The following is a 20,860-nucleotide window of genomic DNA, read 5'->3' as shown; positions in this document are numbered from 1 at the left end:
TCAGACGGTCGGTTTGCATCGTAGTTTGTGTCGTTGGATTCCTTGCGTCGAGGGTAAGCTTTTAATGTAATTTATATAATGTTTTGTTAAGATTAGTGAAACCCTAATTTAGGAATTTGGGGTTTTTATGAATAGTAATTGAATAGTAGTATCTATGTGTTGTATGGTAGGAGGAGAGTTCATAGAAGAGGCGTTTTGAGACAAATTTGTAGATACCGTCTGCGTGTTGTGCTTTCCGGTAGGGATTTCCTACTCGCATTTAGTCCCATAATGGGATATTGGTGACGTCTTTGTAGTTAGTTGTTTGATATGATGATTGTGATTGTGATTGTGATTGTGGTTGTGTTTGTTGATGGTTCTCGAGATGCGTTCTCGGTTGAGTGGGGTCACTTGCGGGAGTGATCTCACGCCCTAGTTTCGCCCTTCGTGGAACCCGCCACGAAAGGGGATGTGCACATTAATGGACAGGGTTATCGCTCGTACGATGAGCGGGGCTTAGGTGGGAACGGCTGCGGTCCCCCATCGGCAGGGGGGTCCAAAGGGACGATCGATATTGAGATGATGGGAGTTGGTGATGTATGTGTGTGTGTGACGTTCAAATTGTCTGTTTGTCTTATTGTGGTTATCTCTATTGATTGTGTGATTAGTACGACCCTGTTGTTTTGTAAAACTGCGGTGATCCATTCGGGGATGGTGAGCGAGATATTGAACAGTATAGAGATGATACGGGATAGTTGGGATGGCCACGACATGACGATAGAGTCTTCCGCTGTAGTTTAGTTTTATTTACATTTCGATTGAGAACGGATAGTTTGGAATAATGTATTGTGCTTTCAGTTTGGTTTCGAGGATTGTACTTATTCATTAAATTACTTATAATAAATGTTGTTTCTGTTTTGTCTATTTGATTATCATACCTCGGGCAAACCGAGATGGTGATGTCTTCATATACCCGAGTGGTCCCGGTAAGGCACTCGGAGTATGGGGGTGTTACAAATGGTATCGGAGCGACGATCCTGAAACCTGTAACCAATGAACTTAATGAACATAGGGAGTCAATTAAAATGAACCCGGGTAAAAGTTGTAGGAGCTAGTGCAAAGGCTTGGGAGACGTCCTAAAGCCGCAAGGGGTCGCCCTACAACTTTGAACCGGTCACATGGGAAAGTGTTTGTCGAGTCGTATGTGTGTTTGGTTAATCGGTTTATGAATGTGATGGAATGTGTTAATTGTTGGATGTTGAAGTAGAAAGTTGAGCATGTGAAAGAAAATGGTGATATGAGGAAACTTGTTGATGAAATATATAGAATCGTGGTTGGAATGAGAAACATGATGGATGATTCATAATGTGACATAATAATAACATGCGAATAGAAATGTTGTGTTGTACACGTATATTTTGTCTGCATAGAGTTGTATGATAAGTTTATGTACTTGTCCACGATTGTTCATGGGTATATGTTGTAAGAAGTGTGTAGCTGTAATTGATGAATTAGTTGGAAGAGATTAAGTAAGTAATTGCATAAGAATATGAAATTCATGGGTGGAGCATGTTTATGTGGGTAAATCGTGATTGACAAGTTAAATAACCTATGTGCATGATGAATGTTGTTGCTTGATTTTTGAAAATAGTAACGTATGATTACGAATACTGGTTTTATGAGTTTTGGACTGGTTTTGTTTGCTTGGTTGTTGTTTAAGTCGTTTGGGAAGTAAAAATCAATAGTTGTGTTTTTCGTTTATAAAGAGGTTGTCTTTAAACTGTTATAACTTGAGATGCATAAATGATTTTGATGTGATTCCAATTGGAGATGATAGCTTGTCCTTTTACGATTCTAACGATAGGTCACACGCCCAAATTGACCAAGTAATGAGTGAGTTATGACTGTTTTTAAAAACTGGACAAAGTCTTGAGAATTAGGGTACTCGATCGAGTATCCTTGGTACTCGATCGAGTAAGGGGGAACTCGATCGAGTACCTCAGTTACTCGATCGAGTAGCCCTGGTGATTTGTTTTACGTGCTTCTGATCTTGACCTACTCGATCGAGTAAGTCCCTTACTCGATCGAGTGGCCTGTACTCGATCTAGTGACCCCTGTTTTGGGTAATATGCTTATCTTTTGAATTCGTTGCATATTATGTTTAATTCAAAGTTATTATTTTGCTCTTTTATGCATTGTTTTACATGTATATTGGTCTTGACGCGTAAGTTACCCAATCTTGTGGTGTAGTGAGTGGCACCTGTGGTGAGTATGAGTTCGGTGGGAGGACATGAGTTATATGTGTTGTGATAGATAGTGGAAAAAGAAAAGGAAGATTGGTATGGTGTATAGAGACATAGAGCATGTTTTGTGAGATGAGATGAGTGATATGTTTGTATGTTGAGTAACATAAAAGTAAGTGAATGTGGGCAAAGGATGATGTGAGTCTAAGGAACGTGAGAATGAAAGGATTGAGAGTAAGGATATGGATAGTGACAACCTGAGATGTGTAAAGAATTATGGAGGGAGGTAGTTAAGAGCCGTGTGGGTTAAGAATATACATAATGAAAGTTCGTTTTAAAGGGGTTGAGAAGAGTGGTATATAGTGAACTTTGTGGAGACATGTCGCGGGGTGGAGATTTGGCTTTTTAAGAGATGAAACTATTGTGGGTTTTCCTTGGGCAATTAGCGGTATGAAAGGAATTTTGATTTCTAGAGATGTAAGAAGGAGATGCAATTGTTGAACAAGAACGTTGATTTTATGGATGGATTAGTGGCAAGGGTGATTGATGACATAATAAGAGAATATTTGTGGTAAGAAAGAGTGAGATGATATCGATATGAAATAATTAGATGTGAGTTTTGGAGCGAGAACGAATCGGATTTCTAAAGAGTTAGCTAGAAGGAATAAGGAGTTGAACTATTAATTGGTATTATTGAGTGTAAAAAGAAAATAAGGATAAAAGTAAGTCGAGGAAAATATTCACCGGAGTCATGTGATATAAAGGTAAGGAATCATTGAAATGTGTGATAGCGTCACGAGGATGTTAGTTAATGGTTATAGAGGAGTTTTGGGACAACATGATTAGTAATGAGTTTCGAGGAATTAAGGAAAGTAAGAAGTTGGTAGAATATTTGCACGATACGAGATTTTTGGCGGAGAGTTAGATGATGATACAATTAAGGATAGTATTGGGAAGAATATTGAGGTAATTTTGTTGATGGATTCGATGTTTGTTATTTGGGATGTCAACCAAAGATAGGAAAGAAATCGTGATGTTTAGAGATAAGTGTAAGAGGTTTGATGTTCTGGGGTAGTGTTATCGTTTGTGGTGTTGTCACTAGTGGTTAAGAGTGATGGTATATTAGAAAGGTAGCAATTCTAAAGAGGCTGATTTGGTAGGGACCTGATTGTTGTGTATGATTGTGAGAGAGTATAAGATGTGGTTAGACGAGGCGGATGCTAATAGTTGAATAGTAAAGGTATGGTTATATTTGGCCGGAAGTGATGGTTGTGCGAATGGGGGAATATGTTATGAGGGGCATATGAGTTAAACTCGGGCGACAGGTAACCTTTGTTGAGTGGTAACTTACGTGGTCAGGATTGACTAGTTGGTTGTGATTACGGGTCTATGATATGTGTAAATGTTTGTGTGAGGTTCCGACCTCACAAGAAGTGGTATGGTGTGATAATTATAAAGTTGTTTTATGAATGTTCAGAATATATATGTTGGACACGGTAATTTAATTGAATGATATCCAAAAGGGTAATAATTTGATTAATTGACATGGCTAGTTATAATTTTATGTGTATTAATAACACATGTGTATTCCATGAAATGGTAGAAATGATGTTCATGAGATGCTTATCTGTGTATCCATATAATATGTTGCGTGGTGACTTAATAAAGTGGATTTGAGTAAGTTTTTCTTGTCTGAGAAGTTATCTGAGTCAGTGTTTATGGGAATTGTATGCAGTTGTGATGTCTATCGGTGTGGTTGTGGTGCTTCGGGTGGTGATCCGGGCACGGTATTTAGTATTGTGATGCGGGTATTTTCGCATTGTGGTGTGGCTGTTGGTGGCGGTGTTGTGATGCCGTCACCGGTTGTGGTGGAGTAGGCGGGATGATTATGATACGAGTTTTCGAAAGTGCATACCAGTTATACATAGATTGTTGTTTTGTTTGCTGTTGTTCTTTGTGAGTTTTGGTTGAACATGTAGACAGTTGTCTTGCTTATTGATGTTTTCTTTACCAGGTTAAGTTAAGAATGAGGTAGAGTATGATATGAAATAGAGTTGAATATGTTTTCGTTGTTGTCATGGTATAGTGATGTTCTATTGATGGGACACGGTTGTGAGAGGTTGTTACAGTAATTTTGATCTTGTTCTAGATAAGGCTTTAGTAGACATGGTAATGGCAAGTGAGTCGTAGAACATGTGTGGTAATGACCCGAAAGATGCAGGTGGTTCATAATCTTTTGTTGAGACAGTGAGTGTAGGGTATTGGGAATTAGTGTCATGTTAAGTTGTGTATGAGTTTTGCGGTAATGGAAGAAAGAACTTGATGATCTAGTGTGCGTGTACATAACGAGTGTGGATCGTGAGTTATGCTTCTGGGAGATAAGTGCCTTACATAGAGAGGTATGTTGTTTTGCAGAAATAATGGAGAGTTAGTATGGTGATTTTGCTAGAGTTTTGAGGTATAGGTTAGATGGTGTGACGAATGAGTTGAGGTATGAGGAATGTTTAAGTAAGAGAGCCTTGGATATATGCATAGCGAGTGTTTAGATTATAAGCGGTTATCTTACACATGTGGTGGTAAAGAGAGTAATGAGATGTATCTAGTATTTAGTATTAGTGAGTTACGAGGACGTAACATTTATCTTAAGAGGAGTAGGATGTGATAAAAGAGATTTTGATGGGTGTGCATATGGTAGTATATTTGAAAGTAGAGTGTTGGTGTAGCATAAGATATGGATTTGTATATGTTGTGGTTGATAGTGTTAAAAGGTCACGGACGTGCTTGTAGTAGTTTGATGTTAGGAATGCGAGAATACTTCGATAGTGTTGACAGTTGGATGATGAGATTATGAGTGTGAGTGAACTTCGAGGACGAAGTTCCTTTTAAGGGTGGTAGAATGTAACATCCCGTTTGATGTCTATGAGTGTCTTGATTTTGGATTTGATAGTGGATGATATTATGGAGCTAGCAGCGTTAGAGGATGGTAGTTGGTTATGTATGGAGTTGGTGTCGTGAGAGATATATATATGTGGAGTTGATACGATATCGTGAGCCATGTTGTGGAGGTAGGAATAGTTAGTGGAGTTGGTGTTACGAGTTCATGTTTGGGTTGGAGTTTTGTTTCGAGTTCTTAGTTACGTTGTTGTGTCTTGATCGAGTTAGCATGTTTGTTTTTATGTATGGGTTGAACTTCGGGGACGGAGTTCTTTTTAAGGAGGGAAGACTGTAATACTCCGTATTTATATGTCTTGGGGGTACTCTATCGAGTAGCCCTTACTCTGTCGAGTAAGGGCAAGTTGCGAAGATAAATAGTTTCTGACCTGTTGGGCACTCGATCGAGTAGCTGGGGCACTCGATCGAGTACCTTAGGTACTCGATCGAGTACCTTGGGTACTCGATCGAGTGTCCGGTTTTACGGGGAGTTTTCTCGGGTTTTGTTAATTACGCGATTAAGGTATTTAAACCAATTCGTCTTTGTTCTAAATCACTTTTTACAAAACCTAAAACCTTTTTAAGAGAGAAAGCAACTTGTCTTCTTCCTAATCGCGTTCTTGACAATTCCCGGAGTTCAGACGGTCGGTTTGCATCGTAGTTTGTGTCGTTGGATTCCTTGCGTCGAGGGTAAGCTTTTAATGTAATTTATATAATGTTTTGTTAAGATTAGTGAAACCCTAATTTAGGAATTTGGGGTTTTTATGAATAGTAATTGAATAGTAGTATCTATGTGTTGTATGGTAGGAGGAGAGTTCATAGAAGAGGCGTTTTGAGACAATTTGTAGATACCGTCTGCGTGTTGTGCTTTCCGGTAGGATTTCCTACTCGCATTAGTCCCATAATGGGATATTGGTGACGTCTTTGTAGTTAGTTGTTTGATATGATGATTGTGATTGTGATTGTGATTGTGGTTGTGTTTGTTGATGGTTCTCGAGATGCGTTCTCGGCTGAGTGGGGTCACTTGCGGGAGTGATCTCACGCCCTAGTTTCGTCCTTCGTGGAACCCGCCACGAAAGGGGATGTGCACATTAATGGACAGGGTTATCGCTCGTACGATGAGCGGGGCTTAGGTGGGAACGCGGTCCCCCATCGCGGTGGTCTGGTCCAAAGGACGTCGATATTGAGATGATGGGAGTTGGTGATGTATGTGTGTGTGTGATTTCACCGTCTGTTTGTCTTATTGTGGTTATCTCTATTGATTGTGTGATTAGTACGACCCGGTGTTGTTTTTGTAAAACTGCGGTGATCCATTCGGGGATGGTGAGCAGATATTGAACAGTATAGAGATGATATGGGATAGCTGGGATGGCCACGACATGACGATAGAGTCTTCCGTCGTAGTTTAGTTTTATTTACATTTCAGTTGAGAACAGATAGTTTGGAATAATGTATTGTGCTTTCAGTTTGGTTTCGAGGATTGTACTTATTCATTAAATTACTTATAATAAATGTTGTTTCTGTTTTGTCTATTTGATTATCATACCTCGGGCAACCGAGATGGTGATGTCTTCATACCTGAGTGGTCCTGGTAAGGCACTCGGAGTATGGGGGTGTTACACAAGCTACAAATCATTGGTACTGTAACACCCTCATTTATTAAGGAGCCTTTAGCAAGACATTCCCAAATAAATAGGACTGTTACCATCTCGGTTTTCCGAGTTAGTAAATAACAAAGTACAACATATCAAAGCACTTTAATTAAAACTTTAGTGAATACATGTTTATTACAACTTAACCAACTAAAACTTAATATAAAATACAATACATCTCGCAGCAGAAATAAATAATGTGATGTAATTGTTCTAGGTGATCTAGACTTCAACTATGGTCCAAGTCGAGCTCTCATCCCAATGCTCCCAAGTCAGCTAATCTTTAGTACCTGTCAAATCTGCTCCCCATAAAACGGTTCACCGCAGGTGTTCATGAATACACTGTCAACCGCGAGGTTGAGTAGGAATAAATACTAACAACAAAAACAGTACATACGATAACAATCCAATTTCCGTTTACATTGCACAACTCCCTGGCAACGTGCTCCTTCCTTTTACTTAGCACACATAAGCCAAATTCTACTCGTTACACTAATCATCCCGCCAATCCCTGGCCGGGGCAGCCTCAACCCGAAGGTGAGTAAACACACACTACATTACCAAAAGGTAATGTCTGCCTCAACATATAGTTGATTAATATCCACCAGATGGCCTCCAGACCAATCTGGGGCCTGCTTGAGTAAACACGATAAATATCGTCTGCCAGAATAAATCTGTTAAACCACTCCACATTACTATAAGTAATGTCTGCCAGAATAAATCTGTTAATACAACAACAATACTCCACCACAATATAACCAACATATACAATGTAATTCTCCCTTCCAACAGTTACGATATGATTAACCAACATATGCAATATAAATCTCCCTTCTAACAATTACGATTATATCAACCAACAAAATTCACATATGATCAACTCACTTTAATATAAACCATCCAACAAACATTATCGAGTAAAAGTTGAGTAGGATTTATCCCTACCTCGAAAGCAAGCACTCCAATTACGCAATCCAATTAGTAGAAATCCAATATAAGCGTCTCAACAATACCGTCACCTAACCATAAATAATTATTTACAATTACTAATTATTCTCAACTAATTTATTTAATCATCTTTAGTTATATTACTTAAATCATTAATTATCCAATTAATTATATTAATTTACTCAATTATAATTTACTTATATTAATTATTTCCCGTGTAAATTAATATACAAAACCCGTCTTATAAAAACCCGACTCGACCCAACTAACAATTTAAATAAAACAAAGCAAACCCATGGCACACCCACAAAATCCACGTGAAGATACACCCACGTCCACACATGCACGTAACAAACATAATCCACACCCCCACAACCACGGTTTTTAACGTGTCCCTTACCTCACCAAAACCCGCGTCCCACGACACTTGTAGCCACCGACACCACTGCCCAAGCCTACCACAGCCTAGCTCGCACTACAGCCAATCCCGTCGACTGCCAGGCACTAGCCTAACCACCCTATCCAAGCCACACAACCGCGCCCTACACAGACCCCCGAAAACCTGACACAACCAACACTACACCCTCACTCACCTCCTTAAACCACCCTACGACCACCATTGGCCACCACCGTGGTCTCCCTTGACCCACGGTGGTCCCACCACTGACCACAACCACTCACGGCAGCCCACAACCACCCAGAAACGATACTAACAACCCCTCAAACCCTTCCCCCTGTTCTCGTGTTTTCCGGTCAACCACCCGCACCAACCACCACCAACTACCCTTCCAACACCACAACACTGGCCGCCCAACTTCCCCAATCACAACCAACCATGTCTCAGATCACGACGGGTCCAAATAAGGGTTCAATTATCCATCCCAATCCCCACAACCAAAACCCGTAACCCCCCCGACCAGCCACTTTTAACCGCCCCAAAAGCCACCCTAACAAGGTCAACGTCGGTCAAATAAGGTCAGGTCATAATCTCGGCAGTCCAAACTTTCCCTAGGTCCAAATCTCGAGTCCTATGGTGGTCTAGTTATGGAGTTATAATAAGTTAAAGTGTATACATAAGATGGTCTGAAATATTACCTTGAGGCGAGAATAAAAATTAATCTTTTCTTTCCATTAGATTTCTTCCTTCTTATTTTATAAATTATTTCTCAGATTATTGTGTATTTATAGTCCCGAATTAGAGAGCATATGACATAGAATAGGAAACTAAGAACTATTTCCTTATTCCAATTATTATAGGAATAACTAATATAATTAATATTATTACATATGCTAATCTTACCATAGCTAGTATTTCCTCATACAATATTTACTTATTTATTATTGCCATAACTTTATCATTATTATTGAGATAATTATTATTACATTTAGATATTTATTATTTCCATATTATATTATTATTAATTCCCGATATAAATCCCGATTACACTCATACCAATTTAATAAATTTCGGTCCAATTAATCAATGGCACACGGCCCACAGTCGATTATTAGCTAAGCCCAATTTACGATTTGGATAATTAATTTATTAATTAATTATCGTCTTACCTATAATTATTATTAGAAATATCATTAATTAATTATTTAAATTACATAAATTATTCTCATAAATTACTATTAAAATACGGGGAATTACAGGTACAAAATGAGTGCCGATGTTAGCAAGTTCAATGGATGTTATATCAATTACCAAATAGTCACCTAAGTGGTCACGACGAAGACCTTTTAATAACCAATGCCAAGGAGATGTTCAAATCACAAAACAAGAATAGAAAATTTTCTTATATACATTCTTGGAAAATTCTTCGAGTTGCCCAAAAATGGAAAGGGTTCGCTAATCCACAAAGCGGTTCCGCAAAGAGAACAAGAAATTTATCTTCTGGAGCATATACTTCATCTTCCTCAAATCCTAATATAAGTGAAGTTGATAACAATGTAGAAGTGATAAAGGAACGACCAATAGGACAAAAGGCAGCGAAAGAAGCAACACGAAATAAAGGCAAGGCAAAAAAAGCTGCTAGGGCCATTGATGAGAAGTGGAATAATTATAAAGATATGCAGGATAGAAGACTTGCGTTATGTGAAGATGTCATTCGACAAAAAGATGAATAAATACGTCAAAAGAATTTCGCAATTTTGTGTAAAGAAACATGAAATATGGATGAAAGAGCTAGAAAAAATCATGACCAAATATGTGAAATAATTAGACAGAAGTACGGAATGTCATGATCAAGAATAAAATCATGTTCTAATTAAGTTATTTTTATACTCAATTAAGATATTTTTATTTCATTATGTAGTCATTAGTCATGATCATGATTAGAATAATGTAGTCTTAAATTAATGTAGTCGTTAGTCATGATCAATTAGTTTCTATTATGTAGTGATTAAAATAATGTAGTCTTATAGTAGTCATTATTCATTATATAAAAAAAGTCCTTATAAAACTAGCCGTTACTAAAAAAAATGTAATAATAAAGTCGTTAAAAATTAGCCGTTATAAAAACTAGCCGTTGTAAAAAAAAACTAGCCGTTACAAAATAATTTCTATATATACAATCTTATTTCATTTCTTAAGACTCACTACCAAATTTTAAAAAAAACTCGTGTTTTTATTAATACTATATATTCTCATTATAATACTCAACTATTTATTTAAAAATGTCTCAAAATTCCGATACAATCAATTTTGATTTGGATAATTTTTTGAAGGAAGAATTATTTGATGAAACACACGAAGAAATGGGGCGTTATGTACTCGAACAATATAATAATCCATCACAAAACATTGTGCCTCGTGATTGAGTAGGTGGGGCTGAATGTCTATACAATGATTACTTCTCAACTACGCCAGTTTATCCGGATCATATTTTTCGAAGGAGATTCCGAATAAAAAAGGAGCTCTTTTACCGGATCGTAGATTCCCTTGGAAACCACACTACATACTTTCAACAAAGAGTTGACGCAATATAAGTAAAAGGTTTGTCCCCTCTTCAAAAATGTACTACTGCTGTACGTATATCAGCTTATGGTACCCCGACTGATGCTATTGACAAGTATATTAAAATTGGCAAAACCACGACTATAGAGTGTTTCTTTAAATTCTGTACTGCTATTATTGAAATGTTTGGAGAACAGTACATGAGAAAACCAAATGCTAATTATGTCCAACGATTGCTTAAAATGCACGAGGAATGTCATGGATTTCCCGGTATGCTTGGTAGTCTAGATTTTATGCATTGGGCATGGAAAAATTGTCCAACAGGGTGGAAAGGACAGTATACGAGAGGTGATCATGGATATCCGATAGTCATGCTTGAAGCAGTTGCCTCTGTAGATCTATGGATATGGCATGCATACTTTGGTGTAGCTGGGTCAAACAATGACCTCAATGTGCTTAGTAGATGGAATTTATTTCAAGATAAATTACAAGGTATAGCTCCAGAAGTTCGATTCACGGTAAATGGCATTGAATATAAGATGAGGTATTATCTTATTGATGGTATATACCCTGAGTGGACTGCTTTTGTTAGGAGATTTCCACACCCCCGAGACCCAAAAAGACTTTTATTTAAAGAAAGACAAGAGAGTGCAAGAAATTAAAAGACGTGGAACAAGCTTTTGGAGTACTACAATCTCGTTTTGCTATAGTTCGTGGCCCAGCGCGTTCTTGGCATAAGAAGAGGCTCCATAATATCATGGATACTTGCATTATACTTCACAATATGATCGTCGAAGATGAGCATCACACATATAGCGTCACACAAAATTAAGGTATTTTTTACGTGATACATACCCTCGTGTTTTTTTTCGATTTTTATGCGGTACCTCTCATCTTTTGAAAACATCATTGGTACCCTTACATTTAATGAAAATTTATTAAAATACTTAGAAAGATCAAATCCACCATTTTTAAATGTTTAGTTTATGCATTTTTATTGGTTTTTTGGTGATATATATTTTGTCAAACTTTTGTCACAAATTCCGTTTACTTACTGTAACACCACCATATACCAAGGAGCTTTAACAAGACCTTCCCTAGCATATAAGGGCGTTACCATCTCGGTTGCCCGAGGACAGTAATAATCAAACGTCGATAAAAGAACGTTTAAGTTATATTACAAACGATTAACAAAATTAATTTTATAAAAGATACAACTCAAAACCACTATCAGCTACGTGAACTACTTCTGTCGTGACTCATGATAGACTCATCCCGCCAAGCACCCAACTATGATCCAGATCACAACCTGCTAAGACTGACTGCTCACCATAGTGGATCACGGTAGACACAAAAGGAACAAACAACAAAACAAAACCACACAAGGTCAGCAACTGAGGGAGCAAACATACAAAAACAGACACAACACACGCACAAGAACACACACACCACATCTTCTCCAACCAACCACCATCACCGACTGTCCGCTGGACCAGCCCTGCCAGTGGGGGACCGGAGCCGTTCCCACCTAAGCCCCGCTCATCTATCCGAGCAATAAACCCATGTCCATTAATGTGCACATCACCTCCCATGGCGGGTTCCATAGAGGGCGAACTACGGGCGTGAAGCCACTCCCGCAAGTGACTCCACTCAGCCGAGGGCGGACCTCGAGAACCACAGACAAACAATCACAATCAGCTGTACCACAACTACGATTATCAAAACAACACAAGTTCAACCAACTACTACAACCAATCATGAATACTGACACTAAATCAACCAAACAACATCCACAAACACTCTAGACAATCAACAGTACTGAGTAGGTGAAACTACCTTTAGCGAACCGCAGCGACCCTGCGTCCAACCAAAAGATACCAATCAACCAAGCAAAACACCTATGTCAACAGTACAACCATCTATCATTATTACTACCAACCTAACTAAAAACAACGATGACGATGATGATGATGATAACATACCTATACATAGCAAGCCGGCGTCAAGACTGCTACCCGACTCATGCATCCCATCCCCCACGGTGTAAGCATCCTCAAGGACCTCAAGAGCAACGATTATAGTGAAGGAGAATGAAGGTAACGGCATCTAGGTTTAGAAAGAAGGTGCGGAAATGATTTGAGGTTTCACGATTATCGAATTATAAATCCCCGCTGCAAACTCGTTACTTGATCAAGTAACTAACTTACTCGATCGATTGACCCTTACTCGATCGAGCTCCCAAGCTACTCGATCGAGTAGCCTCAGCTAGATCGAGTCCCACACAAACCACAGCTCACATCGTCACAAGACATCACTCATAAGGCTTCCGATGGTCAAGATAGGTGCCTAAGGTCGGTCAACGGGTCCCTAAAGGGCGGGTATTACACTTACTCTTGAGTATATTTTCTTTCTTAAATTTAATCGTTTGAAAACTCAAATTTTATTAATTAGTTTGGGTATTTTGTGGACAATTTATAAAAGTTAACGGTACCGGTGATGTTTTTTAAAAACCGAGGAGTACCACGTAAAAATCGGAAAAACGCGAGGGTACCATGTAGAAAATCTCTAAAATTAATTTCAAACTAATCAGATTTAAGAGTAGGAGCCTACTATCCTATCTCTTAGAAATAAAATATTTTTTTAGCTATATTTCAAGAATGAGCATACATCTATTTATATACTTTAAATAAAGTTTTAATGAGTCATATCGTTATATATATTCTATCAGATATCTTTGTATTACCTATGTTAAAAGAAGTCTCTTATTAGTTTTATATAGATACGTAAATATTACTCCGCATTAGTTTAAGAAGTTTTCACATATCTACCAAATTAGGTGTCGTATTATATATTTTGCATGAAGTTCACCGGGAACAACCAGTCTAAATTGTAGATAATCTTAAACAAATTCTATTGTTTAGTGATCTAACAAATTCTCCAAACAGGCTACATATAGAATTGAGATACATGTTGTTTTGCGTACCACCATTCAACTTTTACACCATCGTATTCTTACGGACTGGAATGTATTGGTAGATGTTGTAGGTTAATCTAATTTGTGAATCTCATAAAGGTCACCCTAAGTTATCACGTTTTATATTGACTAAAAATCAATGGCGCGTACAACGATAAATATAGGTAACTACATAATACAACTATGTTTTTAAATGTTATACAACTGATATAATACAAAAGGGAGTACCTTTTATGTTAAAGGGACTGGTGATCCATTGATAATCAACTAAATCACCCCATGTGTGTTCCAATTTCAACATAGTTGGACTTTTTTTTTTATCAACTTAACTGACGTTACTACCAAACCGTGACATGTATTACAATACGTTATTCAATAAAACTTTAGGACACTCAACATGCATATTGTTAAACATGATTCTAATGAGAGCCTCGTGCAACGCACGAGCATCCCAACTAGTATATATATATAGAATCAGGTTCTCGTGCGAACCATCTTACGGTACGAACCGTGCGAACCAATATTAAAACACTCATTTAATTACCTCCCAATTCTTACAACAGTAAGAATTACACCCCCGACACATTTATAATTAAAGGTAAGCTTCAATTCACACTTTTATTTCTTATTTAGTTACCAATTTGTATTCGAAGCACTCCGGTTTACTAAATAATTCCAATTCTGAAAGTTAGGGTTTCGTAAATTTTGATTAGAACTCGTTTTCCTGATTTTGATTTGATGATAGCTTAGTTTGTGCGTCCCGTGGTAGCTTTATTTGTCCTTTTCATGCTAGATACATTTATCTATGCTGATACATACTCAAATTTCGTTGCATTTGTGAATGCTCTAATTTCGTTACATACACAAATTTTGTTGCATTTATCTATGCTTGTACTCGCGGATTTTGATTTCTGCTAGCTTAGTTTCGTCTTACAAGTTCTTTGCTAGAGTTTCCTCTAAATTGGTTTTTCCTGGTTCAACAGAAATGAAGAAAAAGGCGATAGGTGATCCTAGTCCAAGTCCAAGCAAGACGAAGGGCTCTCCTTCTAGGAAAAGAAAAAGAGATCATGCTTCCATTATGGTTCTACCTGAAGGTCAGTTTCTTAGCATTTCCATTTTCTGCTAGTCAGTCTTTACCTTAACATGAAATCATCGTTGTGACATGTTCCTTTATATATGAACAGCTTCGAAGCAATTACAGCCAAGCAGTTCGAAAGCCCGTGCAAGTACAAGTAAGTCTACTCTAGTTCCAATATCATCCAAACGATCTCCTCGCTTCTGATTTGCTTATTGCCATTGGGGAGGGAGACATAAATGATGTTCCTGATGTATTTTTGAGGACCAGAATGTCACCAAAATTGCTTCTAAAATTTATCAAGCAACATATGAGTGATAAACAAAAGTCAGATATCCAGTCAATGGGTTTTGGTGGCCTATTACTGCTTAACACTAACATGGTACCCGGGTATTTATCTTATTGGTTGGTTTCCAACTTCAACACGTGTTCAACATCTCTTATGGATGAAAAACTTGTGATTACCGAAGAAGATATTCACCTAGCTACTGGTATTCCCATGGGTCCTACTGAAGTAGAAATAGCCAGCTTAAATGACTCGAATGAGGAGTTTTTGGAACTAAAAGGTGCTTGGTTGAAGCAGTTTAGTGATAGACACGCAAAAGTAACGACATCAGAACTATTTGATTTGATGATTACCCAAAAAGAAGGTGGAGATGACTTTAAAAGGAACTTCATAGTTTTTATAGCCTCAACATTTTTAATGGGTGTTAAAGGTATTCATGCAAGCCTTCGAATTTTGAAGTGTCTTCAGGATCTTTCTTGTGTTCAATCTTTGAACTGGTGTGGGTTTACACTCAAGCACCTAATTAACAGTGTAGATTCTTGGAACCGCACCAATTGTGACACATCTAATTTTGGAGGTCCAGTCATGGTTCTGCTTTTTATCTATCTGGATAGAGTTAAATTCAAGTATGACACGATTCCACGAGTCTTCCCGACATTGTCTTCATGGTCCAAAAATGCTATTTCAAAACGGATGAAAGATGAGCAACCGGCAGGGTTTGGGAGGGGAGTTGTTCAACCTCATATAGTAAAGCCTAATGTTGATGGAGAGAGCAATCCCAACCTATCACACACCACAGTTGGGCCTTCTGTCCAAGAGCCCATGGACCCACCTGCTGGACCTTCTGATCAAGCACCTGAGACGATAGATAAGTTGAAGAAGGGAAGCTATATTGTTAAGAAGTTAGCGGAAGCTGCAAACGGGTTTGCCGTTGCTTATAATACATTCTTGGATGTCCTCTCTCGGCTAAAATAGAGCGCCCGATTGTGATCTTGTGCGTCGAGGATGGCGTCCATGGCAGAAGCATTGGGTCAAGGCTATCAATCGTCTCAGCCAAGCAAAGATGAAGTCAATCATGGAGCTAAAACGGCTTCTGTAAATGGAAAGGGGATTGAAAATGACAGTGATGAATGCAAAATGGCTGGAGGGATTGAAGATCTAGCTTCTGATCCACTTAGTGAATTTGCTAAGCGCAAATTCTCATCCGAAGACGAGTTATGGGCAGCACTTGTGAAACTTGAAATTGCTTTGGGTAAACGCCCCGTTAATGAAACCAAGCAGCTTGTAAGTGAGGTAACAAAGGAGACTCTAAGTGAGGTGCCAAAAGAGACTGTAAGTGAGGTAAGAAAGGAGCCTTTAAGTGTACCTGCCACCTCAAAGATGTCTCCTGTCATTTTAGTGGACTTGGGAGTCTCAGGAACTTGAGCCACTGAACTTTGAGAAGCAAGCATCTACATCCCGACGGTTTACACCACCTCCAAGGTTTACACCCCCTTCTTTTCCGTCACCTCCTATTATTACGCCACCTTCTTTTAAACTACTCAGTTCAGAGTCGCAACACGGTGACTCTCCACAATCACCTCCATGTGAAAGATCACCACAAGTGCCCCCTCTTGGATCACCTCTTTGTGTATCACCTGTCTCTTCCTTATCACCAGAGGGAGAGCCAGTTATTCCTTCGTTTCCTGCATCTCCACCAGCTGAAATTCTGCCACATAAGAGGAGTAGAGTGACTGCTGAGGTGTTTTGATCACCTTTTCTACAGAGGAATGTTAGTGTCGTGGGGGACTTGAATCAGTCTGAAAAAGAAGTATTGGAGTATGTTTTTGGGGAGTCGTTTGATGACAGTATGCGGCTTGAAACGGTCGGGTTAGATACTTTATTTTGATCTTGTACATACACTTCTACTAAATTTTCTATTTACCCTTGCAGTGAAATTCTTTTCGAAAACGCCATCCATTCACTTACTCGGGCAGATTTGAAGACTATACTCTCCGGTGAGAGACTGTCTGAGACGGTTATATGTATGTGGTGTCACATGTTGAATCAGAGTGAAAAATCAAAATCACGTGAATCATTGTCAAGGTTTTATATGCCTCTCAGAATGTGTACCGTAAGTGTCATTTCAGTCTTTTACTTCTTATTCTTATTTCTTATGTTATTAAAATTATTCGTCTTGCATATAATTAGAGACTTCTCTAAATGTTTTCAGACTAGAAGAGATTTTGATGATTTTGCAGGAGCGGCTCTTGTGAGTCTTTATTAATGACTATGTTAATTATTGACATGTGATATTTGTTGTAGCTAAATGTTATGACTTTTTTTCTATCTTCAGATTTTTGTTCCATACAACTACACGCAGCAATTTGTGTTTTGTTTTAATTTCCCCAAACAAAAGTTAGAAGTCTTACACCATATGGAGAAGCATTCCCGGACTATGCGGATCATATTGAATATGCAGATGTGTTTCAATGTTATCAAATGCGTATGCAGTAATTAGTAATGTTAAGTGGCAATCAACACTGTTTTTCTAAATCTTGTTTGGCAGAGGAAGTATGTGACTAAGTACTTGAGAAAGAAAATGCCTACTATCGAGAATGTATATGGGAATACACTTGAGGAAGTTCCTAAATCAGTTATTGGTGTTGCTGATGAAGCTGATAGTGGGATTTACCTGCTCCGCTTATTAGAGACCTACAAAGGTGATAAAAAAGATAATTCCAGTGATCTACATACTGTAAGTTCATTGCTAAAAGTGTTATATTAACTTTACAAGTAGATAAAGTGTTTACTACCAAATCCCAAGCTTGAATGCCAAATTATTGGATGTTCTGTTGTATTTTGTAGAAGCAAAGAAACTCAAAATTTTCGGTGCAAGGGTTTGCTACCAAATAGTAACTTTCATCAAAATCGCTTCAAAGACAAAATTCTATTTGATGCCCATGCTCTCTGTTCACGTGTCGATTAATAATACATATATACTTTGTATTACCTGTACTAATTTTATACTTGACATTTGTAACGAGTTTTTTTTTAATCTATGCTCATTTTATTCATTTGCATTTCAAAGAAGAAAAAAATTGAATAGAACATAGCCTCCATTTCCATACACTGACGATGAGCTTCTCAATCTAGTTTTCAACAACCGCAGAAGTATACCGTAAGCTCTCAATTTACTATCATATTTTTATTTTTTTACTACTGATTTTATTAACATCAATAATTTTATACATACACTGACATTGAACTTGAACCTGTCAGATACTTGTTTGAGATTCTAGTTAACACAGAGTGGATTAATGTCAATCGAAAAGAATTAAGAACTTTCGGTGCGGGCAAATGGTTAATAGACAGTGTAAGGACTCCTCATATTTATTCATAGTTTACTTTTGTTCAAGTCTTAGGGGACCTAGGTTCATTTATCTCGACATTTTGTGTAACCTAGACATTTTCAAACTATATATATTTGTAGGTTATTGATGCAGTTGGAGTGATGTGGACATTGAATAAGCCAAATATTCTTTACTTGCCCGTAACAGTCAAGGTGATAAATCAGTGTGTCTTACAATGGCTGGGTGTTAAAGTTGATAGTAGTTAGTAGTATCTAACATAGCTTTTTCTGCAAAAAATGGCAGGGTGTTAAGGTTGATTCGAAAACAAAGAATTGCATTCGGCCGCCCCTATCTTAAGATGCACTATATGCCTGATAATGGAAGCACTATTGATAAGGTAATCGGGTTTGGACAATGGTTATGAATTGTATATATTCAGTGTCACATGTTATGTGACATCCATTAATTTATGTTGCAGGTGTTTTGGACAATTGGTAATAAAGATGGTGATCATTGGTATGCTTTACTCTCTGATATAAAGAAAAGGGAAAATTATATATTAGATTCACTTAAGCCAAGAGCATCAACTACACAGCTTCGAGAGCGAAATGAATATGTGGAAGAGATTGTAAGTTTTTTCTTACTTAGCAGCTTTTTTTAATTATTAGATTAACTTGCAACGCTCTTGAGACCATTATCATGTCAGGTCTACAATGTTGCAAATGTTCTCGGCAACCAACCTGGGTATGGACACCTTAGTCGATGGTCTTGTTTACAACTCACAATTTCAATGTCCCTCAAAAGACAATTTGTTAGTTTCCGACTACATTATTTTTTTTCCATAGCAAAATTTATTCACATCACTATAAGATCTAATTTTATGTTTTTGCGCAGGCATGACTGTGGATTGTTTGTTATTAAGTTCTTAGAAGCTGTAACAATTGATTAGACTTTATTGAAAAACAAAAACCACTACAAGGTTTGAATTAAATTAATTTAATGTTACATCTTTTGTAACATTCTATATGAAATTGAAGCTAATCTATTTTTTTCCCTAGGATATGGCTGTTTATCGACGGTATATTATGCTTGAACTTTTAAAATGGGACAAGAATACAGTAAAGGTAACATTTTGATGAGTGTACATATTTAATAGTCCTCATTAATTGACCTAGCCTCATGACACTATGGCACCCATTTAGACACTTTTCTTATGAATTGATTTTTATGCAGGTCTTCAAGTTAGGTTGAATTTCAATGTTGCGTTTGATGAATGTTAAAACAACAAATTCATGTCTTCATATGAGATGGACGGAAGAAATTTGTCAAAGCTTTGTTATAGTTTCTTTAATTTTTGATGTCTTTAATGTTGCCATGTTTTCCTCCTCATTTATGACTGGTTCATATGTTTGATGTCAACGTTTTTAAAATATGACTTGGTTGAAATATGACTTGGTTTTGGCCTTCTAGATGTGTCATATATGACTTCATTCCCAAACTAGTATTATGATTCCTTTGTATGTCCAATTAGAATGGCGCGCTTTCGGCCTGTACGCTTTGTAAAAACTTGTCAAAGTTATGTTGACGGAATTTCTTGTTTGGTTGCGGTCTCATTTTTTTCTTTCTTCATGAACTTTGAGCTTCTCCGAAAAAAAAAACATAGATGAAATTTTATTTTACCCGTAGCGAGCGGCCTAATCAAAACCCTAAACCCTTTCTCGTTTCACTTTAAGGAGAATTTTATGCACTAGATACGTCTTTAGCTACTAGGTACGTTCCGAAATAGTCTTAGGTTCATTTTAAATATATTGTAGGTACGTCTTGTCTAAATAACCCATTTCCGATAACAAGGGAAAGGGTTGTTCGGGTCCGCCTAATCCAACCCTAAACCCTTTCCCGTCCCGTTTTAGGATACCCGCCCCCGTTTAATCCCTTTTACGTACTAGGTACGTTTTGAAATAGTCTTAGGTTCGTTTTACATATATTGTGGGTACGTTTCGTCTAAATAACCCATTCCCGATAACAAGGGAAAGGGTTTAGGTTGGATTAGGCGGACCCGCATTAGCGGTCTGCCTAATCCAACCCTAAACCCTTTCCCGTCCCGTTTTAGGATACCCGGTCCCCTCGGAAAGGGGTTCACCCTTCCCCTTTTAGGGCTCAGTTTACGGTTCCCATTTCGATAACAAGGGAAAGGGTTTAGGGTTGGATTAGGCGGACTCGCGTTAGCGGTCCGCCTAATCAAACCCTAAACCCTTTCCCGTCCCGTTTTAGGATACCCGCCCCCTGTTTAATCCCTTTTACGTACTAGGTACGTTTCGAAATAGTCTTAGGTTCGTTTTACATATATTGTGGGTACGTTTCGTCTAAATAACCCATTCCCGATAACAAGGGAAAGGGTTTAGGGTTGGATTAGGCGGACTCGCGTTAGCGGTCCGCCTAATCCAACCCTAAACCCTTTCCCGTCCCGTTTTAGGATACCCG

General features: G+C 38.0%; 1 protein-coding gene and 1 pseudogene across 1 annotated transcript; both read left to right on the top strand.

The window, feature by feature from the left end:
* Positions 1-9,445: 9,445 nt before the first annotated feature.
* On the top strand, positions 9,446-9,883 carry LOC141628903 (uncharacterized). The gene has a single exon (XM_074441989.1). It carries the CDS (start codon positions 9,446-9,448, stop codon positions 9,881-9,883), a length of 438 nt encoding a protein of 145 aa, XP_074298090.1.
* Positions 9,884-10,432: 549 nt separating this feature from the next.
* LOC141628902 (protein ANTAGONIST OF LIKE HETEROCHROMATIN PROTEIN 1-like) lies at positions 10,433-11,544 on the top strand (annotated as a pseudogene).
* The last annotated feature ends 9,316 nt before the right edge of the window (positions 11,545-20,860 follow it).

Source organism: Silene latifolia, chromosome Y (assembly GCF_048544455.1).
Source record: "Silene latifolia isolate original U9 population chromosome Y, ASM4854445v1, whole genome shotgun sequence".
NCBI lineage: Eukaryota > Viridiplantae > Streptophyta > Magnoliopsida > Caryophyllales > Caryophyllaceae > Silene > Silene latifolia.
The sequence above is the reverse complement of the archived record's forward strand: the minus strand, read 5'-3'. Positions and strand labels throughout refer to the sequence as shown.

What these genes read in the sequence shown, in the direction of transcription:
- LOC141628903 (XM_074441989.1), top strand. Translation starts at nt 9,446, where the DNA reads ATGTTATATCAATTACCAAATAGTCACCTAAGTGGTCACGACGAAGAC.